Source organism: Sander lucioperca, chromosome 22 (genome assembly GCF_008315115.2).
Source record: "Sander lucioperca isolate FBNREF2018 chromosome 22, SLUC_FBN_1.2, whole genome shotgun sequence".
Taxonomy (NCBI): domain Eukaryota; kingdom Metazoa; phylum Chordata; class Actinopteri; order Perciformes; family Percidae; genus Sander; species Sander lucioperca.
Genome location: NC_050194.1, coordinates 15,014,363 through 15,040,816, shown reverse-complemented (window position 1 = coordinate 15,040,816; position 26,454 = coordinate 15,014,363). Strand labels below are relative to the sequence as shown.

The 26,454-nt window shown below is 40.3% G+C and overlaps 1 protein-coding gene across 10 annotated transcripts in view; it reads left to right on the top strand.

Moving 5' to 3' along the window:
• Positions 1-26,454, top strand: part of plce1 (phospholipase C, epsilon 1) — an 86,546-nt gene that overhangs the window by 9,607 nt on the left and 50,485 nt on the right. For 8 of the 10 annotated variants that reach the window (XM_031315513.2, XM_031315512.2, XM_031315511.2 and 5 more), the window contains exons 3-6: positions 4,193-4,579; positions 5,107-5,774; positions 6,023-6,454; positions 6,666-6,875. In XM_031315513.2, the coding sequence (XP_031171373.1) occupies positions 5,154-5,774; positions 6,023-6,454; positions 6,666-6,875 (1,263 nt within the window). In that variant the 5' untranslated portion in view covers positions 4,193-4,579; positions 5,107-5,153. The remainder of the gene's footprint in view (positions 1-4,192; positions 4,580-5,106; positions 5,775-6,022; positions 6,455-6,665; positions 6,876-26,454) is intronic. The other 2 variants (XM_035997359.1, XM_031315509.2) reach the window with 1 other exon arrangement.

The window sequence follows — 26,454 nt, the reverse complement described above, 5'->3', positions numbered from 1 at the left end:
AGTTTCACTGCACTTTTGTTTCTCATTGCTCTTCCCAATTCTAGTAGTTGCTAAGACTTGCCCTGTGCTACGGTTGCTAATCTCTCTTTTATAACTACGCCCATGTAAAAAATCATACATGCCTAACTTCATGTATGATTTCAGGCAATTGGGAATCTAGGCATGACAGCACAGGTACACAGTACAAGAAATATGAAGAAGATATGATTGGAATTATGATTTGAAGCCAAAAGGTTAGGGTTTTGTGAATGACATAAATAACACAGGCACATCTGTCACATAGTAGTGGCTAAACATATTATTTGCCTACTTTTGATATATCTGGTTTGACCTGTTAGTTGACTGTGACACATGCAGGTGAGAGTCTTACTGTTATGGATCGGAATGGGCTCTCACCATTGTGAAGAACAGAGTTCTCAGAAAATGTAATCTGACATGAGTTCTGATAACTTGCTTATAAAGACATGGACTTCTGAAAACTGCCTTGATTTTGATTAGCTCAGCTGCGGTGGAGATTTTTCCCTCAGTGAATATTGTCCTATTTTGTCTGAGGTGTTGTGAAAAAACTTATTCAGCGTATGACTCATGAGTAAGGTGTCTCCTTTTAATCAGCAGTGTAGCTCAAGGCAAAATTCTCCCATGTCATGCAGTATCAGTTATAGTCAGAGGTATATTGTGCCACTGACACATTGAAATCCATTATTTACCTTGGAGCTTTTAGTTAGTCAAATTATTTGGGCTAATATCCTGCATCTTTGCATCTTTTTAATTATGGGTTTTGTTTTGGTATTAATTATATTTCATAAAATACTATACGATGAACTGTATTGATACTATGTAGGGGAAATTATTATTTTTCAATTTTTTTTATGTAAGACAGATCAATAGGTTATTAAAGGTAGATATTATGAGCATCCCATGATCACCAAACCTGCTTTTTTTGCAGTGCTGATGTGCCAATTGTAATGTGTAATATTAATTCAAATTTTTCCATTTTCAATGGGAAGGCAAAATTTGGTAAAAGAATTAGCGACTACTTTCCATTAACTAGTTTAGCATGTTTTGTCATGAGGTCGTTTTTATTAGCTCCATTATATTGATTATTAAAGTCCATTTTGTTTAAAAATACTTAATGTAACCACCTTCTCTGGCCTACTCCAAAATTTCATTTTTAGTTGACGTTTATTAGCTTCTGGGAAATTCGGGATCTTGCCATGTCTCTTATTTCTTATTACAGAAGTGGCTCACACTTTTAAAACTGTTTCATCAACTCCAAAACAATAATGATGCCTAGTGATCAATGCAGGTCTGTTTTGTTTGTAAAACCTGCCTTAAGCATACCGCTGAATTCCATTGATTCAAAATGCCATTTTAGATGTGTGAAACAATGTTCTAGCAATGAACAAAATGAGCATACGTCAAGCAGTGGCATCGCTGAATGTCCTATTATCAAAGGTTAACTTTTTTTGAGGTATCAAATCAGTGTTCTCAAAAGGCTGCAGCTCAGCTTAGCTGCAAAGACGAGGAAGTCGTATGAAAGTTGGGTGAGCTCATGAATGGAGTCTGTTTCATCCCTTTGGCTCAAGTTCTGTCTGTGTGAATGTAGCACAGAGCCTTGAAAAGAGGCTGCAGACATCCAACACAGACAACTGTTGTGTGTGTGTGTGGGGGGGGGGGGCACAAAATGCCTTGACTGCTTGATTTACTGAGGATCAATGAGTTGAGCCCTTTCCTCCCTATTTGTATTTGTCTTTCTCTCCCACACTAAAAGTGTAGCTGGTCCTCCCTCTCTGGGTCAGTCCCACATTCCTACAGTAGCCCACGCATTTTGGCAGGGAATTGAGGGCTGTGGTCGCTGTAATTATGAGGTTTCTGGCACTACTTTTTGGGATTTATACATCGCTGACCACCGTTGACGATACCAGAACCACACAATTAGTATGCGTGCATGTTGTGGGTGAACGTGTCTGTTATGGATCTATTTCATGCAAGCATGGTGCTTAACTAGTCTCTGCCTAGCTCTTATTTATTCTCCTACCAGTGTGCTAGATTGATCTAGACAGAATACGTGAAAGTAAATCAGTTTTTTTCTGAGATATTGGATAAAGGACATCATTTCCTATTTATTGTTGAGATGTGTGATGAAAGCCAGTCACTGAACGTGGACTGTTTAGTGTCATAGGCATTGTTAGCTCTCTTCTTTTCCAACTGGCATTCTACTGAGTTTGCATAATTGGCGTCTTTTTAACAGTATGTGCTTTCATTAAAGACAAGAGTCTTGTATTTCAAGACTGCTGCAATATCAAAAATAAAAAAGCTGTTTCTGAAAATTGTAATTAAATACCTTGATAACATCAACGAGTGTTTGTGTTGGAGGACAATGTTTGATTGTTTAAAGTTTGTACGTATTTACTAGCATTGGAAACTCAAAGCATGTTGTTATATTTAACACTAATAACAGTCAAATTAATCACAAATTAATTGTTTCCACCTGGATTTTTGTTTTCATTTTGTTTTATATTTTAATCTAAAGCTGGTTTTACACCGCTGCGTGACAACCGCTCTGACAACCGCTCTGACAACCGCCTACCTGCAAGAGCGTTTTCCAAAAAGCAAACAATTTTTAAAAGCGGTTCCTGCCGTCCGGTGGTTACCGCCAAAAGTTCAGGACGGTGAACTCTGCGCGGCAGTTACCCCCAATTTCCACCGGCTGCAGAACGTCTGCGGATCCGCTCCGGAACGGCGGCGGAGTCATTAGGTTTCCATTAAAGTCAACGTTTGTATTTCCACTGACTGCAGAACGGCTGCGTTCCGGCTGCGTTCCGGCTCCGGCACAGCTCCGGCGATCCGCAGCCTTCCGGAGCAGATACGCAGAGTTTCTATTTTTGCCGGATGCCGGAGAGCTCCGCAGCAATTCAGCACAGGGCAGATAGTGCGGCACAGGAAGTCGAGCACAGAAGCAAAATAAAACATCCGGTTAATTTTCAAAATAAAATACACTGTGCTCACGGCGGATCACATTTCCCTGCACTACACCTTGAAAACACAGCACAGAGTTGTTTCTCCTCTACTCCTCTGGATGGAAACACACTGTTGTTGGTTTTGTGGTTCTATTCTACGTGAATTCGCGAGATCTCGTGGGTCCTCGTGACTACAGCTGTCAGTCATGGCCGCAGCCGTACCGCAACAACTCCGGACCTAGTGGGTATTGAAGGACGGTGGAGCACGGAGCCGACACGCAGCGGAGCCATTCCGCAGCCGTTCCGCAGTTGGTGGAATTTCGGGGTTAGGCAGTGTCCTCGAATATGATCCTAAAGGCCTGAGGGTAGAAGCTCCTCCTGAGCCTCTCAGTGCTGGCCATGTGTATCCGGTACCTTTTTCCTGACCTCAACAGGGAGAAAAGGCTGTTACTCGGGTGGTTTTTGATCCTTAATGATTCTCCTAGCCTTTTTCTTGCAGTGCCTGGAAAAAGGCTGACATTTTATATCCAAAAGGTAAAATTCTAGTTATCCAGAATATGTAAGTTCATGATGATAGATAAATGGGGGAAATCTAGATATGAGATCCTCTTTTTAGACAACATGGCAGGCTGTTAATTATTAGTACTTTGGTAGTGTGGTGATGATATGTCTCCCTTGAGGTTTTCTTATGGTGTTAATCCACACTGTTTCTCCAAGACACATTACTGAAGAATTCAATTCTGGTGATAGTCCAAACACACTTCATTATTTAATTATACCAAGCACATAACACGTCCTACACTCCATACATCATCTCAGGAAATGGGGATAAATGTGCTGTTTATAGGTTTATTCTTATTGCCCCAGAAGGTTGGTAGTTTTTATGGGTGTAAAATGAGTGTGGTTCCTTCCCTCATTTTTTTCCTTCCCGCTGTAATTCACTATTTGTTGTTTCAGTTGTTTCGGTCACAATGGCTCGTGCTCTGTCCAGTGATTTTGTTGAATAGTTATAGATAAGAAAGCTGATGTGATGAAAGAAGAGAGCACAGAAGGAATTATTTGTATTGCTCAGTCTTGAACCCAATCTTCTTTGAATATGCTTGAAAGTTGAACATTGCATGAAAGTGTAACATTCATTTTATTGTGAACTAAAACTACAATGGCAATGACTTAATTAACCATGTAAATAATGATTGGTGCATCTGTGTTCTCTCTTTTTTCTCTCGTCTCAGGGCCTGCAAGAGGGTAACTATGCCACAGATACATATCAGGTCCAATCGGGGCTAGCGCACACAGGGACACACATGGCCTTGTAAGCTGTGACTGTGAACCGTACTATCAAGGAAATTCCTCGGCCCTCCAGGGTCACCTCCGTGGGTTCTCTATCTGGCGGTTTGTACAGCTGCACAAGCTTCTGTTTCTGCAACACGCACACAAATCGTACACAGAGCACACTCTGTATGGACATGTTGTCTTAGTCTCTCAAGAGTTCACTGGAAGCTGAAGTAATTATTTGCCCCCAGTACATGTCTATGACCATGTTGGCACATTGGCATTGAAAAGGAAGCTTGGGACTGTTGTGTAGCATGACCTGAAGCGGATGTCCCTTCATCATCTAAGTGAGTATTTTGAACTGAACTAAAATACAAAAGGTTTGATACTGATTATGGTAGTATGTAAGTCTGTCAGTCACTCATGCAGTCAATCAATCACAAGATGAAACAAGCTTTAATCCCCCCCTAGCTGAAACAGTTTAGACATTTTTTAAAATATGTGAGCCAATTCAGGGTAAACTCGCTACCGTTAGTCATCTAGACCATCTGAGTTATAAACATGACAATGCTGTCACCTTACACAGTATATCGGTTTTGAAGTCTGCAAATTAGATTTCCTCTGCAAATTTAATTTCCTCTTGCTGCTCTATGGAGCCAGTGATTGAGATTGAAGACGTCACTTCTCAAATGTTAGAAATTAAGAGAATCTTAGAGAAATGTTGATGCTTGCATCACAGATTGGGTCTAATGCAAACAATTTTAGATATATAGATAAAGGACTTAAGCCAAATTCTGAAGTTCTTGTAAATGCTGTTAGGTTAGATTTCTCATACTTAACTGTCATCAACAGCAAAGTGTTACTTATTTTTTAGAGCTGCAGCAAAACAAAGCTTAAAGCAGGACGCTCCAGGGAGACGCCATGGCTACTGAAGAAAATCCGACACAGGTCGGGGCTGTAGTCCTGGCGCCGCGTGCTTCACCTCCATCCACTGGGAGCAGACCCAGCAGAGCAGCCAGACACGCAAATGACAGCCAAGAAGTATGGCGATACTCTGAACAATTGTGGCAATCGAAACAGCGGAGCAGCCCTTCCCTCCTCTTCTATAGGAAGTTGTCGTGTGACAGTGGGAAAGGGACAATTTTGGACGAGGAATACAAGTGTTTGGATTACAGCTCAAAACCCTCGAGTACCGAAGAGAGACTTTATCCAGAGCTGTCAGCTGGCAGGAGAATTGAAGGAATAACTAACACCGTTCCTCTGATACCTGGGAAAAGTTCAGAGGGATCTCTGTGCCAGCTGGACACCCCTGGAGAGGGTGTGGATGCAGGCAGATACAGAACTGGCAGCACCAGCTGCTCCTGCACCCTTCCGAGCCTTTACATGGGTCCAAAAATCTATTGTTGCCACAGCCCCAGATCCAGTCCAAGCCCCAGCTCTAGCCCTGTTCACAGTCCTCACCTCTGCCCCAGCCCCTCTCAGCACAACCATCAACACATCCGTCGCAGCAGCCTGCCTGTGTCTATGCTGGCCTTCCACAAGGTAATAAAGGAGAAAGATGCAAGCCCTGGTTATTTGCAAATTGTATACATTTAGCTGCTTCACCAAGGATGTGTTACATGTTCTCTGTGCTCTAACATGCTTGTTTTAAGCACAAGATGGACAAAACTACTTTTACACTGTAAATGAAATGATTTACCCCATTAGAAAGCCCATTTGAGGCGCTGCTAATTTAGCTGTAGAGAAACTTCATTAAGACTTCTTAATTAATGAATGACTTCTGCTTCTAGACATTACCCTGCCTGTCATCTCGGTGCAGTCCATCCAGTGAACCGAGCTCTTTGGTGTCATCTCCCTGTGGTTCCCCCACTGCCAACCACCGCCAGCATCGCCGGAATGGACACATTCACCGGCATCATCTCAAAGATGGCTACTCGAGTTTAGAGAGGCTCAACAGAAGGCCCAGGGTTAACAAATGCTCCCTGGAGGAATTATTTCTAAGACGAGCATCTCTAGAAACCATGAGGACAACCACGAGGACAACCCTAAGGAAGGATGAGAGGTCATCCTCAGGAGTGACCAGGAGCTGCGGCGGCGGTAGCGGCGGCAGCAGCAGTGATGAGGGGGATGGAGAGGGTCTCTTGGATAACACAGAGTTTATTAGAAACCGTAAAGAGCGTTCTACTGTCCTGGTGAGGCGCTTCTTCAAGAATAATCAGAAGGTATTTACATGCAAGATTCCTTTTTTTATAGCCTTTAACAGTTTAGGTGTTATATAGAATTTGTATCTTGAACAAATGTGTTCAGTTAATATCTTTAACATGTCTGTTATTTTTTTATGTTTATTTTATTTTATGACCCTTGACAGTGACATTTATAGTTTACTAAACAAAACAGTGTGACACGCTGTAATACTTTTCTTCTTTCCATAAGATGACCAAATCAGTGTGTACTGGAACCAGAGCGATTGTCAAGACGCTGCCATCAGGACGCATCTCAGAGGAGGTCTGGGACGTGGTTGTTAATCGCAGGATATGGCCACCCAGCAAGAAGGATATGTGGCCAATCGCAATGCGTGGTATTCGAGAAGAATTCAGAGTCTGCAGGGAGATGCTACATTTTGTTGCAGTTAAGCTACAGCAGGTAAGAGAATCAATACACAGACTCACAGATTTCATGATACTTTTATTTTGTACACCCAGGCTACTGTTAAGACGCTCCCATTACGAGAGAACTGTACCAGTGCAAAAATGATTTCAAGTATGTCTGCAGTGTTACTAAGGACAATTAAACATGCTTTCCATAATCATCCTAAGCCAAGGGTTATTAAGGTTGCCTTTTAAGAGTTTAGGAAATATGTTACAGTGGGAGGTACAATCTTTATAGTGTTCATGGCCTTAAATCACTGACGATTCACCTCAAGCTATAATGTGCTTATGCTTCAAGTGCTTTAAAAACGATGTGGATTTTCCACAGATGATAAGGCACTGGGTTTAATATGTGGTTTGCTTTTCAAGCCGCCCCCCCCCCCCCCAAGGAAAAATAAGTATTTATGACTTGATTGATTCTTGCTTCAATGGAGGAATTGTTCTTGGCTTTTGCTTTCCTCTGTTTGGGTTGAAATGTTATGCCTGTTATTCATGAAAGATGAATAATTTGTTCAAGGAAAATGTTAATAGATCAACACACACACACACACACACACACACACACACACACACACACACACACACACACACACACACACACACACCAAAAAACACATACACACTGGCTCTTTGTTCAGGGTAGGCCCCTGCTGTGGAAAAATGAGTTATTCTCTGTTAGTTCTGCTCCCCATATTACTGACAGACTGAATGACTGAGCCTTCTGTGTGTGTGTGTGTGTGCGTGTGCATGGGTGTGTGCAGGTGTGTGTGTAAATGGACTGAGCAGAGTTGGCATCTGCATTAAAGTTATAGCCATGGAAATTGGAGAGAAGGTAAATGAGCCTGACAGAGTGAGAAAGTTAGAGAGAGATGGAAGATGGAGGAAAACAGGCCGAGTGAGACAGAGAGGAGACCCAGGACGTTGCTGTGTTATTATCGAGTTCCCAAGCAAGAGGGAGTGTTTTCTACAAACATGAAAACCTCTCACAGGAGCTGTTCAGCTTGAGCAACCTTGGCAGCTACAATTCAGAGACTGTACATGTTATTGCTACCTTTTAATAGACGGCCTTTTGTGTGTCATAAGTCATGCTTTTCAGTCTTAGAGGTGCAAACATTATAAAAATCTGTGAAAATTGGGAATTGGCAGCATCAAACAGGATATTCTCCTGTTGTTTTTTGTTATCTTCTCCCTCCGATTCCTGTGAAAACTTAAAAGACCAAAACCCATTGCGTTGAAGACGCATACAACGACGGAATTACACAAGACCAAGTTTATTATATTGTAATGCCAAGTAGCATATTGTATTTCTATTTAACCTTTTTGCTATGTGTAACTGTTGCTGCATGGCGGTAGTTTAAATTCCATTGCAGTATATATAGTGTACATCTGTAAGCTAATTATTAGATAGATATTAGACAACAGGAGGAGTGAGTCTACCTGGGCACTTGACTGTGACTGTGCATTTATTATGTTTTACATTATATGATGGGATTCTGACATGGGCACAGTTGTAATATACTGTATGTGCGTGCATAAATGCATGGATATGTATTTGGGTTTTATATGGCTTCATGCATAGCTAAAACAGAGCCAAGTACTGTCTTTGGATGGGGACTTGTACACTCTCGCCATAAAAACACACACTCATACTCATGTGCATGCTGCAGTGTGGTTTCTGACTTTGCCAAAGTGTTTTTATGAGTCCTTTGTGGTCGTCGAAATACGGTCTGTGTTAAGTCCAGGAAGAGCTGCTTTAATAATGAGCCTATTTAAAATGGGGGAGTTGCCAACACTTCCCTTGTCAAAACACCATCTGAGCTACTCGTGTAAGGGGTCACCAGAGAAACTCTGAGAACACTGAGCAGCAGTGAATAAGTAGAGTTGTAGCAGGGCTGTCATCAGCATCATAAAAACTATGAGAAAGTAGAAATGCATCCTATTACAAAAACAAATGGGAGTCATGCCATCATAAACGTGCAGTCGCAAGGAAACGTATTCCTTCTATTTTCTGTTTGTTTCTGTTTTATTAGATGGCATATAGCACATAGAGTAGTAACAGTGGGAGATCAGAGAGAGTATACGTCATTTGAGTTAAAAGTGTGTCTGTTTAAACAAAAGTGCAGCATGTTTCTTTACATCCATCTAGTCACAGCTAATGCTGAAAGTTTTTGTTAATATGTATTCAGTATTCAGCGCACAAACATTGTAAATTGATTGCATAATTGCAAAAACACTGTCTGCCTGTCTCTACTCCCCTCTGTCTTTTACACACGCACACACACACACACACACACACACACACACACACACACACACACACACACACTTTATAGTACCCTATATGTGGCATGTAAGCCTGACTCTGCAGTAATAATGTTGAGGAGTTTTCTGGAGGTAGCCTGTGGCCCTGTGTGTTTATTGCTACAACTTATGAAGCAAGCCAAAGAACACAGGATTATGTGAAGGGGGGATTGGAGCAGGGCGGCAGAGAGAGAGAGAAAGAGATAGAGTGCGAGAGAGGAAGAGGGAGAGAGAGAGAGGGAGAGGCAACGGTAATGCACAAGGAGAGAAAGAGGGAGAAAATGAGATTTTAACGGTGGAAAAAGAAGTAAATCTACCATGGAAGAAAAGTGAGAAACAAGGTGGGGGGGAATCAGGCATGGACTATTTGAGAGAGAATAGGGAGGGAGAGTGAGAGAGTGGAAACAAAAAGGAGGTTTAGACTAAGACAAAGCCATGAACTTGTGTTTTATATAGGATTTTACATAAACAAGTTCATAATGGAAAATGGACATGATGGAAAATATTATAAATGGACGGAGGTGGGGAGCCTCTTGCATTTTCTCACAAGAGTTTTGCAGTAAAAATGCAAAATACATTTTCAGTGTTCCAATTAGAATGTGTCTGTTAATTTCCTTTGTGCACTGATCAGTGTACCTACAATCTGTTTTTAAGTGTAAGGGAAGTTTAACACAAAATAAGGAAGTGTTTCATCACTGTGCAGGTTTAACGGTAAATCGCTGGCAGACACCTGGAGTAGGGATCAAACAGTCTCTGAAACCAGAAGCATTTTATTGTTTGCTTTTGTAGAGTCTACCAATTAGATCCCTGCCGTTTGCTTTCATTTAACTCAAAGTGGTGTCAGGCCAAGTGGTAAGTGACAATGCGCACCCTACACACACACACACACACACACACACACACACACACACACACACAGACATGCACACAGACAGGCACAGACATGAACTACATACTTTCTTTTTTTTTACCATAGCAGTTTGGGCTAAGCAGTTGTGGGGCTGAGAGATGGATGCTCGTTTGTATATCGTCTTCCCATTACCGAGGATGCAAGTAGTCTTAAGGGACAGGAACACATTCCGCTTTCTAGGGACACTCTGTCCTTTCCTGGGTAAATCTGTGCTGGGAAAGGGAATCAAAAATGTCTCTTTCTGAATTGCCCCTTGGGAGTTGACACAGGCTTGTGTCTCGGAGATATTGTTTAATGCAGTTGTTCACCTTTTTGAAGGACCTCCAGTCTGTCACCTGAAATACTTTTAACTAGGGTTGGGCATCGAGTTCTTTATTGGAATCGTTTGGAGGATTTGGTTTCAAATCTGATCATGGGTTCCAAATTTAACATGTGCAAGTTTTGGTTTTCGTAGCGGCCAGGCGCTTGTTGTGTTGCAGCCTTGGAGCACAGTAAGCGGCGCTCTAGTGTGGCTTTATTTTACGTTGAAAAAGCTGTAAAACTGCAACCCACCATTGAATCAAAATAAAACTTTCCTCTTATTTGTGAAATAAGCATGTGAACCGCTTCAACTCCATCCCCTCAAAGAATCGGAATCGAGAATCGATAAGAACCAGAATCGAAAGGAAGAATCAGAATTGGAATCAGAATCGTTAAAATCCAAACGATGCCCAACCCTACTTTTAACTCATCTCACTTTGAAACTGTATTATTAGACCCCGTTTCATTTTCCAACTTTCAGTTTTCAAGATTATGACCACATTTTCGCTTTATCTCCTTTGCACTCTGGATGGTCCTCTGCTACTGTGACTCACCAAGATTCCTTTGAGTAATGATGCAGGACTGAATGATAGACCTACTCAGCAACCCACTCACTTTACTATTTTGTTGCATGCTGCCTTTAACCTACATATTTGAAAAATTCCACTGAGATAGGACCATCAGATTGGCTATTAATCACATAATTTATTATCTGGCCCAGCGGATGTCATGCCATTACTTTTCATGACTATGACTTCTTGTATGTCTCTTGTAAGGTTTTTTGTGGGTGGAGCTCAATTTTAAACCACAGATCACCAAAAATAGTGTCAGTTAGGTTTGATTCACTAGTACAACAGTCCTGACTGTATACATAATGTCCTGTCTGGGTGGATTGATAGAGGGAGAGGGATGACACGCGCGCACGCATGCACGCACGCACGCACGCACGCACACGCACACAGCATTGTTGCTTATCCAGTCTCCCATGTGGTTGCTGTGCTGTTAGTGATAATATCAGCCCACACATACACACACACAATATCTCTATTCCTCTTTCTTTTTTCAGTTTGAACAAATATTAGATTAGTAGCAAAGATAGTCCTCAGCATTCATAGTCTATTGAAGAAGTTGGTGTGGTAAATGTTGTTTATACATTAAAAGTAAAATCTCAGAGTGAATCTTTAGTCAGTAGTTGCAGTTGATTAAAGGGGAATATCGGCTGCTGAAATACCAAAGTAAGTACATTTTCTGCCTTTCTCCGTAGTCAAAGACATAATTTAATTTAGTCCTAAACCCAGTCTGTGACGATTGCTCCCTATATGAATGAAGAAGGAAAACATGACTTTAAAATCTCCTAAATCAATATTGATAATCATCCATATGGCTTATGTCAGTATGACTTGCAGGGCTACACTGCTCATTGATGGTGTCTAGCTTCAGGGCTAGCTTAGTTCTGTTCAGCAAACATTAACTTGGCTGTCCCAAACAATAAGATACAGCCTGTGACATATGGGAGTTGTTGTTAAACTCATTCTTGTTTGCACTGTTGAATTAGATTTTCCCTCCAGCCCTTTGCTAGTTTAATATCATGCATTTAAAATGGGTCACTATTTTAAAAGACAGGTAATAACTTTTGCAAACACACCCACATCTTGGTTACCAATTACCGCTTGTTTCAAAGGTAACGTTTTAAGATAAAATGTCCAACGAATATCCGGTTTTAAGACATCCATTTCATGCTATGTTGTCATGAGGTAACATTGCATTGATTGGCTTTCCAGGTTATTGCGTCAGTTAATAGACTGGCTTATTTCTTTGTTAGGGTCAACACAGCATCACCGCGTCAACCGTTTTCTTTAAATTTATATTTACACGCCATTAAAACACATACTGTATGCTTGCACAACAAACTCCTTTTCTATGTTACAACTATTGAATGGATCTGAGAGTCACTGCCCTACAATGTGAGATGGTAATTGATGTGCAGACAGTGTTGAACCACTGGTAAGGGCTAGGTCGAAGTGAATAAAATTACAATTACAATCACAGTTTGAGATATTGGAAAGTAACAAATCACTTCAAGCAGCTGAAATCCCTGTAAGCTTGGGAACACAGTTTTTTTTTTTTTTTTAAATGTAGGATTATGAGAGACCCACACATTGCACTTAATTACATACTAATGAGTTGTTTCTCATCTCTTTCAGTTGTTAAAGCGCACACACACCACAAGGAAAACAGTTTGAAAAAAATAAAAACCATTGAAATGAAGCTGGGCTGTGAAAATTGGCTAAGCATGGCACGTACATTTTTGCAAGGTGAACTGGAGTTGAGCAACATTGCAGCTTGCCAGTCTAGTGCATGACACCTGCAATTGTCTTTTGTGTGTAATCAGCAAGGCATGTATTATCTTTTTGTATTTATCCTACTGTCAACATTATGAAGCAATTAAGCAACTTTCAATTGCATCATTGTTGTATTACAGAATGTACCACAGTAAAGTACAGCTCTTATTTACTACTGAAAATGTTTGTTGGAGATTTATTTAGTGACTCGCCATACTGCACAACACATGTTGAACATATTGAACATAATTGGCCGTCTGAGCGGTCGCCAGATCGGTTTGAAGATTGAATCATTACAAGCCCCACACTAACACACAAGTTGGAATCTTTATTGTTTGTTATAGGAGAGTGTCCCTCTTGAGGGCGGCTATGATTCACACAACATTCAGGTAGTCAATTAGCTAAAAAACAAATATATCTAACTCCTGCAATACAAAACAACAAAGAAATACATATTCTTAAAGAAATTATGGTTACACTTTACTTGAAGGTATCTACATAAGAGTGACCTGACACTGTCATGAACGTGTAATAAACTTTATAAACAAGTCATAAACGTTTATGACGTAACGCTTCTTTTAGTAAGTGTCATTCGGTTTTTGTCATGACAAGTTCTGGTTAGAGTTAGAGTTAGAGTTAGGGTTCATGTGTCATGACTCTGTCATGACAGTGTCATGTATTCATGATCGTGTCATGTCACTCTTATGTAGATACCTTCAAGTAAAGTGTTACTGAAATAATGAACTACTTTAAAATATCAGTAAGGGAAATGAATTGATTTAGAATCAATCAGCAGTTTTAGTTCTGAATTATAATCATATTAACCCCAACCATGTACACACACACACACACACACACACACACACACACACACACACACACACACACAAACACCCTCCATGTATGTCACACTTATTTAACCTTGTAAGTATCACTCTTACGGTCTCTCTCTGTGTGTTGTGCCACTACAAAGGAATGTGCCGAGCAGGCCACTCTCTCACCCAGCTGGGTGTTGCGGCTTAGCCTGAGATTAGTGTGTGTGTGTGTGTGTGTGTGCGTGTGCATGCGTGCGTGCATTGAGACCCACTGTTTAATCAGATGTTTGCTTAACGGGTAGGACAGTAAATATCTAGCATACCTTTTGTAAGGAGATGTGTTTTTCACAATGACAGTATCTTGAACAATGTGACCTTTCTGCTTTTTAAACATAGCGAGACTTCATTCTGAGCTCCATCGCTGTTTGTAAGTTTGCTTGAGTCCGCTGCACAGGAGCGCATGTGGAATACATTCCATCTGTTTGTTTTGTGGGGTGACAGAAGGGTGTCAAAACTGCATGTGGGTGTGTTTTCGCTTCATGGAGTTAAAATGTGTGTATGTGTATGTGTATGTGTATGTGTGTGTGTGTGTGTGTGTGTGTGTGTGTGTGTGTGTCTGTGTGTGTGGCTCAGGCCTCTCGCATCTCTGTGATATTGTGGGAAAATGTGCTGCTCCAGAAACTGGGAAGTGTCCCAATAGAGATCCAGAGCCGAGGTTGTTAAACTATGGGTTAGGACCCAACACACAAACACAAACAGTGGAGAATTTTGACCCTGTTGGTGAATGCTTATATACACACTCCTAATCAATGTTACATAGCCTGTATAAGTCACTTTTTGGGTGATAACCTTGAAAATGCATTATTATGTGGAATTTCATCCAAATAAATAACATAAACTTTGACCACATGTTATGAGAAATGTAAGCAAGCACACACACTTGAACTTCCTGTCATGGTGACTAACTTTCTGTTCTTTTGACCTCTCCCAGTTTCATCACCCTCATGTGACATGGCATCTCTGCTCACAGCACCATGACGACATGGCTGCTACATGTGTCACACGGTTTCTGCACTCCTCCAGTGATGCAATCACATTTTAGTATTGGAAGATTTGCAGGTTTGATTTGAGAAAAGAGCATTTGGATGGAAATGGACCAACAATTCCCAAAAACAGATTAAATGAGAGCATGAAACAAATGTGGGTCATACTATTATTGTTGCACTCAAAGAATAACACAATGGATATAGAAATAGTCTGTCACCTCCCCTTCCTAACACTTTGACTTCATTTGAGTGGTCATCCAGAGTGGATATAGCTCAAATTACAACCTTAAGCTTACAGGATGCGATACAGGAATCGTTTTAATTGCATTTTCTGCTTTTGTGGAGCAGCATGAAAATGCATCACCCAATACAATGTCAAAGTAGGGTGTCTGACAATCGTATTACGAAAGTATCTTTTAATATGATGTTAAATCAAGTTAAATACGGTGGGCTCAGCCAAAAAGCCTCAGTAGTTTAGAATAACAAGTTTTAAGATTATTCTTCGACCTTGCTGACCATCATCTGGCCTGCTGACTGTCGTTGAACAGGACACTGAATCTCTATCAACTAAGAATAAAAACAACACTGTGCATGTACTCCTTAGGCCTTTATCTAAATTGATAAGCATGACTTTAAAGATACTTTCCATTTACTTTTTCTACCTTCCCTTTCATGATGTATAAAATGTTAATAAATAGAGCTATGATAAAATGAGAGGGCTTTAAATGGGTACAAGCAGTAACATATTAAAAGTCAGCCTTTGGTTCCATCTGGTGGAGAAGAGAATATTTTATGCTGCAGATGAACTTGGTTGCTAAATATTTCTGGTATGTGAACACCTATGACTGCAGAAGCCTGAATCATGATTTATGGTTTAATGCAAAATCAGAAATTCCATGCATACAAACTGTACTACTTGTTGCTTATTGATGTGTGTGTGTGTGTGTGTGTGTGTGTGTGTGTGTGTGTGTGTGTGTGTGTGTGTGTGTGTGTGTGTGTGTGTGTGTGCGCGCGCGTGTGCGTGTGTAAGAGAGAAGTTTCAGCTCCAACAGCACTCTTGTCATACTGTATGTCTGACTAGTTGTCCTTATGATCTTTGTTTTATTGCAGCAAATTGCTAAAGCAATTAGTCAATTAACCAGTTAGTTGATTAATGATTCTAAAGAGTCATTGGCTTCTCAAATCTAAGGATTTTATGAATTTTATGTGATTATAAATGTATAATGTTTGGGATATCTTGAATACTAAAGGACTAGTAAATTAATTTAAACAATAATCAAGACCTTAATTGATTGCTGCAAGTTACGATTATTTTCATTAAACGTTAAACTGCTGATCATTTTTGACAAGATAAAGAAAACCGTGAATCCTCAGACTTGGCACTTTTGTAATTGATCATTTAAATAATAATTTAGTTATTTATATGCTTACCTTAATCAACTTTTGTTTGAGAAATAAAATGAGATACATGTTGGTGATGCTTCATTTAAGCCTTTATTTTACCTGACAGATTCAGTGGTCAATGCTTGTGTGCATATCCACCAGAGGGCAGCACACTTTTTGATATAAAACAGGGCATGTGCTGTTTTTATGAATTATCCTTACAAATACTGTGCTCTAGTATAAGCTCTGCTTTGTCATAAGCCACTCCAAGGTGTTAAGATAAAGATAGAGATAGCAGGCTGGTGTCTATGTTCAGTGGTTGAATAGTGTGCACAGTCACACAACAAGACAACACCACATCACACTGTATTATTGTCCTAATTAATATTGATCTGGGAATTTTGTGCCATTTTTAAGGCAATTAATGTAGTAAGTGTAGTATAATACATGAGTCTGACCTCTCATTACTGGCTCAGGAGGCCGGTCTCATTAGCTAGTGATCAAAGAAATGCAAAGCAAACAGGGAAGGCCAGCTGTTTGCTTTGTTCTAAAGACCACTTTGATGTCAACTGGGCATGAAACTGATTAATTCTTTCACTTGATTAGGCAGATTCAATAGTACATACTGTATTCATTAAGACCTGTGACTGTTGTGATTATGTGTGTGTCAATGTGCTAGGTTACAGAAGAAATTACCAAGGCCTTTGATTTCAACAAAAAAAAATGACAAATTCAGTTTCTTACTGTGAAGATGTATTACATCATAACTAGTGGTTTTGACTATTACCCATTCTATACTAGTGAGGCGATTCTTAGTACTTCGTAAATTGTTTGAACAGTGACCAGTGTCCGACGTGTCAACAGAGAGCGTGTATAATATGGATAATAGAGAGTTTGTTGCAATAAACGGCAAGTGCTTGGCGCTACCATTGAGCGAGCTGGCTTAAACAGAAAAGCTGCAAACACTGGTCTTTAATTGGAGGTTGGCATAGAAACGCTCACCAGAGCAAAGCTAATAACAAGGATCAAGTGGCCCTACCTCAGTCTCTATTGGTTTGACGGCCCACAGCGTCATCTGTCCAATAAAGCCACCTGGAACATGGCTTGTTTAGCCATTATGACATTTTAAAGGCAATTTGGGCTCAATGATAATGTGGTAATAATCTGGTTTGGAAACATTTGGTGCAATCCATATTCACTTGGCAAATAACAACACATCATCTCAAATGTTGTAATTTATCATCCTGCTCCAAGCAAAAAGACACACAATAGTTTACTCAAAATGTACGAGGTGGTACTTTTATTAGTCAATCTTGCATTTACTTTGCATAGTACTGTTTGTATTGACGCAGTATTATTTTCTTCCTAAATACTTAGTATAAAGTACTGTAGTAGGCAACAGTAACAGTTTAATTATAACTGGGGGAAAGGGTATGCACCATTCCTGATTTCAACCAGGAAGCACAAGTTACCTCGTCATATTACTAAAATTAATAGAGCACTATTTCTTGATATAAACATTGCTTTGAGCTGTTTCTTACTTTTTATTGAGTTAACACTTTCATAATTGATTGTCTTTGGTGGACATTTGGATTAGGTGACTGATGTTGGCTTTGAATAAGGGGCTTCAATGGCCGATTTTCAGTTCAGTTTAATAGCTCCTGATCAAAACACAGAGGCCTTAGAGTTTTGTCAGACAATGTTTACACATTGAACAGGCTCGTAGAGGAGGATTGATTGAAATATTGTATACCAGTGTCTCCTAGAGCTTAGATCGGCCCAAAAAATCAAGCCCGAACCTACCCGAGCCCGAGCACGTTGTGTCCGAGCCCGGCCCGGCCCGAAACATTAACTGTAATTATGAGCCCGAGCCCGATTTAAACCCGACAATTTTTTAATACGTGGGCCGTTATAACTGACGTTCTCAACTACAATTCAGAGTTGTTTGAACTGCAGAAATCTGTTTAGAATAATACAAGGACTAAGCATGTAAACTGCGCTGTTTGTTTAGAATGGAACGGATCGCAAGTGGATCCGAGTGAAGAAACGTAAAAAAAAAAAGAAACAATGATGAACAACATATTGTTGTCACTGCCCACGACTTGTTTAAACTGCTTCCATACCTCCGACTTTCCTCCACACTTGCTCAAAGTTAATTCTCCTGTTTTTCTTTTTTTCTTTACATCTTCAAGCTCCCGGTGTGATGCGTGCGAGAGGAGGAGACTCCGCGCATGACACGTGCTGCATTTTGTAACTGCAGCCTAACTTTTGTACACATTTGTTACTTTTATATAGCCTATATATTTATAATATTTCTGATTATGGCATAGCTATCTCCCCACCCAAATAGGATAATAAGGTAATGGATAAAAAAAAAATAAAAACAATTGCTTGATCAAGGGTCCGGCCCAGGCGCGGTCCGGTCCGGCCCGGGCCCGGCCCGGCCCGAGGATGTGGCGGAAAATAACGGCCCGAGCCCGACCCGAGGTCCGGTCAGGCTCGGGTCGGGCTCGGGCTTGGGCTGAGAATCTAAACTCTAGTGTCTCCTCTGTCTTTGTGTTTATCGTGTACTCACTGATAAAATCTCCCTTTTTACTGCTGGGTTGTGATGGGCCAGTTGCCTCATAACCTAATATGGGGGTACCCTCTGAGTCTCTATCTTTTCCCCTTACTCTTGTCTCTCTCTCTCTTTCTCTCGCTCTCTCTCTCTCTCTCTCTCTCTCTCTCTCTCTCTCTCTCTCTCTCTCTCCTGTCTCTTTCCTTTCCATCTTTCCATCTTCCCCTCTCTGTCTCTTTTTCTTTATCTCTCCTCTCCTTATCTCCTTCTCAACTGATGTAGAGATCTCTCTCACTCCCTCTCTTCCTCCGTCTCTCACTCTCTCTCTTTTGTGCTCTCTTTCTCTCAAGCCTCCTCTTTCACTTTAATAATCGTACACAGACTAAGACGGATTGGAGCTTGGTGGTTTTTCTTCCTTTCTCTTCAATATATCAGCATTTTTCTGTGCTACAGTAAGTAAACTGTTTACTACAAGTTGTTGCTGTACTTTGACTGAGGAGAGTGTTTTCATTCATTGTGTTTTGTGGCTGTAAGGAACTACATTTTAAGGTTTACATTTTTAGTCTGATCAGTGTTACAGCAACAGGATTTGAGTTTGTTAAGCCGAATGTGTTGTTCAAAGTTTGACACAGGGAAAGCACTCGATCGTGTAGTGCTGTCAAAATACGTATGAACTTATCTGCTAAAGGATAACTTTAGAAAATGTGTATGGACATATAAAACCGCAAACTAAGTTGTGCACAAAGGCCTTTTAGACCAAGATCTGGGGTTTCGTCGTGTCATAATTAAACGGAGGATATTAAATGTGCGTGATTTTGAAAATGCAGCATTACTTGGAGAAGGTAGATCGAGGTAAAGCCATGGAGTAGGTGAGATGTTTAACACAGCAGTCACTAAAGATTGGCAAACTTTAAGATTAGTAGCATTAACATGTAATATAACATAATACAGTATAAGTTAGTACAATAGTAACTAATGCCATCTTTTGAATTGTAAATCCCCAGAACATTCAAGCAAAAACATTCACGCAACAACTACTTTTAAATCTTATCGACTGCATTTGTCTGCATGTAGAACCAGGATTATTTTTTGTCTAGAACGTTAAGAACTGAAAAACATTCATCAGGCTTATCTCCGGCTGTCTGACCAGGACTGTGTGTCGTTATGTTGGAGTGTGTAGCGGCTCGCTGTAGTATGACATCATGAGAACTGTAAGTGGGGGAGTGGTGGTGTGGAAGGGTCCCACTGGGTGCTCTGGGTAATGGGTTCCAGGTTGTTTTGGCCCTTAAGATGACTCCTTTTTTCTCTCTCCTAGTCTCTCTCTCCAACTCCTCTGTCATATTTCTTTTCTGTTATACGTACTCTGATGGCTTCTCCATTATGTTTCTTTCTCCTTCTGAAACTTGCCTTTCCCTCTTAGAGCTGAAATGTTATTTTGTGTTATATCCTATCCGTTATAATATCATATTACTCACCAGCTACATTGCTGAGATTTCAGAGACAAGGATTCTACCAGTCAGTACCTCAACGCTTTTTCGTTCTTATAACCACAAATAAAGTCATTAGTGCCTCAGCCAGACTGCTTGAGATGACCTCCTATTCTCCCTAATTTTTCCATTGTGTTGGCTGGGCTGCACATCCTATATGCAATAGCTGCAAGAAGACCAACAGTCTTCTTAAATAGCTCTTATGGGACGCTCTAAATGTTGCCTTTCTGCTGCACTCTTCACATTTAGTTTATGATGAATTGTGAACCAGCTGTAGGTCGGCCATTAAGTGGATGATTGTAACCGAATTCTTTTAGTGTACCTAAAGTTTGACTCTAATAACACCAATACAAGACTCACATTGCGTTACTTATCTAAATCTGTTTATTGTTCTCCTTTCCTAAATTGCTGTGGTGCAGCTAGTGAGCAACATGCTAACTGATTACCAAAACTATGAACATAAAACAAACGCTGAATAAAGACAGACGCTCTCTTTAACCTCACTTAAGCTCATCAGGAATAACCCAATGTGACTCTTTTTGTTATAATAATACAACAGTAATAAAAAGCAATGATGACACCTAAGCTCTATCTAATATTAATATCTAATCTTCTCAAGTGTTCTACAAAGCACACAGTAACATTATCTGCTGAAATGGTGACCTGGCATTTCATAAGTGTGCCTAAGCACAACTTGTCATTCCCTTTCTACTTTCTATTCACTCTGTACAAATTAGATTAGTTAGTCCTTTCCTGTATGTGTTTTTTCTGTTGCAATTTCTCAGCTGCTTTCCCTCACTGGCTCGATGATCAGCAAATGCAGCCACCGGCTGATAATCTGTATATTTGTTTTCTTGTTTTCATCTTTGTTATGCTGCTTATCTCAGTTAAAACAGTGTGCAGTATGTTGCTGTTTGTTAACATATGCACTTGAGATTCTAGATTGCATGCAGTTTTCCCACTACTCTCGACTTCTGTGTGACACACACACACACACAAATAAAGTACACACAAATATGTCCTAAGCTGGTAAAAGGTGTGAGGCAGTGCTCGGGAGGTGGGCCCAGCTCTTGGATCTTTGGTGAAACGGCTCCTTATGAAATTCAACAGCGGATTATGATTCAAGTCACCCTTGGCCTCCCTCTCCATTTCCTCTGCTGCGCTCCCTGTGGTTTTCTCTCTTCACATCCTTTTTGTCTTTCCTGCTGCGCTGTTCTCTTTTTCATATGCTTTCTCCTCCTCTCCCTCATCCTTTTATTTTTCACCTCCTCCACCACTCCATCTTTTGCTCTCTTCTTAATTATTCTCCTGCTCTCTGTTGAACCTGTCATCCTGTTTTGACAACCTTTCTCAAACCTTGTCCATCTCTTTTATAATTTGTTTTTCTTCCGTTTTATCATTGATTCTCTTCCTCTTCCCCCTCCTTCCCTCTTGTTCCCTTTATCTTCCTCTTAATTTTAGCAGTAATTCAAGGATTTATTTTGAAAAACATAGGGGAAAAAGGGCCTAAACCTTGGGGCTAGCAAGTCATAAGTGGTATTATGAGCTAAAATCAATAATTCAAATGAATTTTTTTTAAAATGTTTATTTAAAAAAGAATGTATACCCTTTAAGATATCCTCTTTTTAATAATCAATCATTTCTTTTTATTTTCTTACTTTACTCATTTACTTAAATGCTTTTTCCTATTTGAATTAATTTAGCTCACTTTTTTCATGTAACGGCCAAAGCAAATGTCAGTCTTCCAGTTATTGGGAATCCCAGGGAAAAGCCTTTCCTAAAAACTTTTGGGGGTTCCCAAACGCCCACACACTTACAACACCCACATTACATTTACAGTGCCTTATTGCATGAGTCTAACCCCTAGAAATGTCAGCATCATAATCCACCCACTGAGCCACAGAGGACCTGATCTAAGATGCGATTCAAACAAGAGGGGTTTTCTCTCAAGGCTTACTCTGTAAAACAACAAACTCTGCTGCCTTTTGTGTAATAACCAACAGCATTTTATTGTTCAGTTTTTACATTGTGTACATTTCTCTTCAGTTGAAGTATGAAGATCATTTCTCTCTTGTTTGTCTTCTTTTCCTTCATTCAGAATTTCTTCCGAGTCCATTTGAGTGGATTTAGCCGTCAGTCCAGTACTCGCTTTGCGTGTTGATGTACTGCATACACCTATCGTGTCTCCACTTCCATCTTTTTTTTAATGTAGTTGACAACGCTTAAACTCCCACCAAGACAAACAATGCATTACAAATTAGATCACGCAAGAATAAGAGGTTTGCTTATTGTGCTGTAGGCGCTTGATTGTTTGTGTGAATGCATTGCTGCCAAACCTCGCTAATTTTCTCATCTGCTTCATTTCTCATTCAATAACTTAAATTTCAGTCGGATTATGATCTTCTTACTGTGTTTTAATAAGGGAGATTTGTTCAAGTGTGTCTGTGTGTATTTGAGCCCATAGTATGCACTCTTCTGTCTTATTCAAAGCAGATACTCAGACATTAGGCTCCTCTAGTCTAAGCAACACTGTCTCAAGTGCATGGACCACCTACACACACTTACAATAAATTAACATACACTCAGATAGAACTTTATGTCTTCAAAAGCGCATACATACACACAATAGCATACTGTAAATACATATGTATATACATAGCCTGTACGAGTACACAAAACACATACAGTATGTATACATATAAACTCTCTATCAATGTACACATACATACAAACAACTTGTTTTGCCTATGAGCTTGTACACACAAATGAGCACAGCACTCAGTCAGCGCCGGTGAGACAGTCCAGGCTTGGGCTGCGCGAAAAAAAAAACATTACCTTGTGGAGACAGAAATGGCAGAAACGGTCAGAGCAGAACAAGACGGTGCAGAGAGGATGGGTGGGGTTAGAGAGTCTGGGTGCTGAGATTCCAGGGCTGCTGAACATACCTGGCTCCTCACCGAGTTTTCAAATAGACTAGGTGCAGTGGATTTAAACGCTCTTGTCATGTTGGGTGGGCAGGGTGCACATTTTCTTCTTTTCCCTCAGACCGCTTTGTCGGCTCCATTTTCGCTGCCTTAAAGCAAACACACAGTCCAAATGGTATGAAGGATTTTAGGAATATGGGGCTTTCTCAGACCTTAATCGTTCAGTGATTTACAGTTCTTCAAGAATGAAGCAGTGGAGAGATTCAGCTGAGTTTTATTGAGTTCATGTTGCTGAAAGAGCATACCTCACCTCCAAGTAGCCTTGCTCTAAAAAAATACAACTTTAAATCTTTGGATGCTGCTCTTTACTGTTAAGAGTACATTTCATTTGATGAGAAAATTAAGAAATTATGCCACATCCTGCAGCTTTTTTATGCTGTTCAGAACTCTCCTTCATGTGCACAGTTGCATCAAAGTTAATGTGATTTTAGTTTAACTAGTACGGTGCCCGTTGAAAATGTGTCTGTTTGGAACGGGCGATTGCTTGGCCTGTAGTATTGCTGCTTGTAGAATTCTTCAAAACCAAATTGTACCCCAAAATTACTTGTAGAAGGACCCCAAACCACTTAATATGCAACTCCACTGTATAGCCTACTACTGACTTACAGTGTAGGCTACGTCTACATCAGAGGAAGACATTGTACTTCTATATTTACCTGACAGAGAACGTTGCAGATTCAGAATGTAATCACAAAGTATCACAATGAAAATGTGGAGTATTCAGACATTAGCCTCATGGACTCATGGCAGTGCACTACCCACCTGGCCCATTATGAGAGCTAATCAGAACCTATCTGCGTTCATCAACCACCAGAACCGGACCGTTTGTGAGAGAGAGAGAGAGAGAGAGAGAGATTTGATTCGCGGGGGTATTTTGGCGACGGTAATGTTATTAGTGTTGTAAGTTAGCAGTAGACTTAATTAACCCGACCCAGGGTGAATCTGATGAAAACTGCTGTGTCTGCCCGGTTCAGCTCTGAGATTTTCTCGCATTGCACAGCGCTATGAAGGAATAATCTCCGAGATTACGTTATGTTCTGCCTCTGTTTAGAAGTGAATGTAGGCTACAGCTCGCAGCAACTTAATATTATATAGTGCCTGGCTTTTATCCAGCAATCATGTAGCTAACATTGGAAGCAGGAAAAGCTAACACAAACTAAATCTTTAAGTGTCTTTCGCGATATGTCGCAGCCTTTCACGATATGGTTATTGCGCCAGTTGATATCGCGGTGACGATAAAAAAACAATATATTGTGCAGCCCTAGCCAAAACCCTTGAGTCTAATCCTAGTATTGTAAATATAAATTTTTTAAAAACCAAAATAACCGCTAATTGCTCAGTAAAGGAAAGGGTTACGGCTGACGTCTCTCCCACTGACCTCAGCTCTGAGTCCACAGACCAGAATAACAGAGTTCTTTTAACACTAACCCCCCGCTGACCTCAGCTAACCTCGACCCTCCAAGAAGCTTCTAAAAGTAGAATTAAGTCCAAACGATGTATTTCTATTTCTTGAATGTCAGCTTCGTGGGAGAGTATGTGGTGGGTGGCAGGGCACCAGTGCAATGATATGTCTAATCCCACGTGAGTACTCGTGTGTGTTTAATTGCATCATATCATTACCAGATCAAGGTTTGTGTCTTTGTATGTATGTTGTGTGTGTTTTTGTATACATGCATGACAATTGTAGGATGGAGAATGTACCGCACACGCACACACACACACACACACACACACACACACACACACATCATTGCAGAATTTCACAGCTGCTGAGGTACATTGTATCAGGGGATCTCTGCCTTGCAGTACTGGACAATATTCAGAGTAATTGAAGAGAAGTGTGGTGTGTATGTGACTAAGAGATGGTGTCAGTGTGGGAGTATGTCAGTGTGTGTGTGTGGTGGGCCTGGGACATCAAAGTAAAGAGGTCAAGGTGTGGGTGGTTGGATTTCAGTGAGAGCTTCGGCCTCTCCAGTATGCTGCATGCTGATACATACTGTATGTGTCTGGTATGAAATACATAATGGCACAGGCATGAGTCAGAGTGTGTTTGCATGTCTGGATTTTAGCATGTGTATGTACGTGTGTGCATTCCAGCACAAAGTTCAGTAGATCTGTGTGGTGCCCCACAGTGCCCTTGCTAATCCTTTCCCAGAATGGCTGTTGCCAGGCAGAGAAATTACCCAATGGAGCACTAATTGGACTTTATTGCAAACTCATTCATAGAATAGAATGTCAAGAATAAGAAAGTCATAGCTTGTATGTTGTAATATTATAATTATTCTTTTAATTTATGAATGTACTTTGATTCAAGCACCACAGGTTTGATCCCCATCTTTGAGGAAGATAAACTCTCTGAACTCTTGAGATGGCAGCATGCCTCAAAATAGGACACATCATCTGACCACACTAGATTTTACACTAGCCAAAAAGGCTGAACAGGAAACTTTCTGTTAAATTGAAAGGTAGAATTATAGAGAAAGTAAGACAAATATGTTTAGCGCAGTTTTCATAGTTTACACAAACTGTTATGAAACAACATTAGCCTGCAGAACCAAAACATTTTGTTTTAATTGAAAATGAACAAATACATTTATTTATTTTACAGATAAAATTCTGACTATTTGCAATATGTGCTCTTCATTACAAATGCAAATTTCTATGCAGCACTGTAACAGCGATGAGCAAAAACAGATTTTGATGGTCTGTACATGTTTTTGAAGTTACTGTAACTTATTGTAAGTGGAGCTCACTCAGTGCAGCTGCCTCTAGCAATTATAAGTTACCTTCACTGAGCTTAAGCCATTAGCATTTTCTGTACACACAGTGTAACATGAGATACAGAGCTGTATTACTGGCAGTTGACTTATACTCATATAGCTATGGTTCTGCTAACTGGCTAAATGGCAAGATCAGTAGTACTGTAACTTACTAGAAAGAAGAACACGATGGATATATTGGTATTGGATGACCTGTAGTTATGTAATTGAGCTGAAGTCTAATTATTACCTCCACGCCTGATGTGACTGTGGCCACATTAAAAAAAAAGAGTACTTATTGTCTTTCTTCCTGCCTGCCTACATTAGAGTGACAATTTTTTATACTGAGATTAAAAAAACATTAGGGAAAATGGACACTTTGGTTGATTTATTAAAGTATTTTCCCTTAATGGATGTTAAAACCAGCTTATTGCTCACTCCCCCACTGCTTCACTCACTCACTCACTCACTCACTCACTCACTCACTCACTCACTCACTCACTCACTCACTCACTCACTCACTCACTCACTCACTCACTCATTCAGTTTTCATTCAGACGTCTGTGAAACCTGAGAAGCTGAAGATTTTTTTTACATTTATGCCTGAACGTGTGAGAGTGGGGCTAACCCCCTTTCTTACAGAAGACAAATCTCCACTCTTTGGTAGGTGCAGATATTTTTGACCATGAT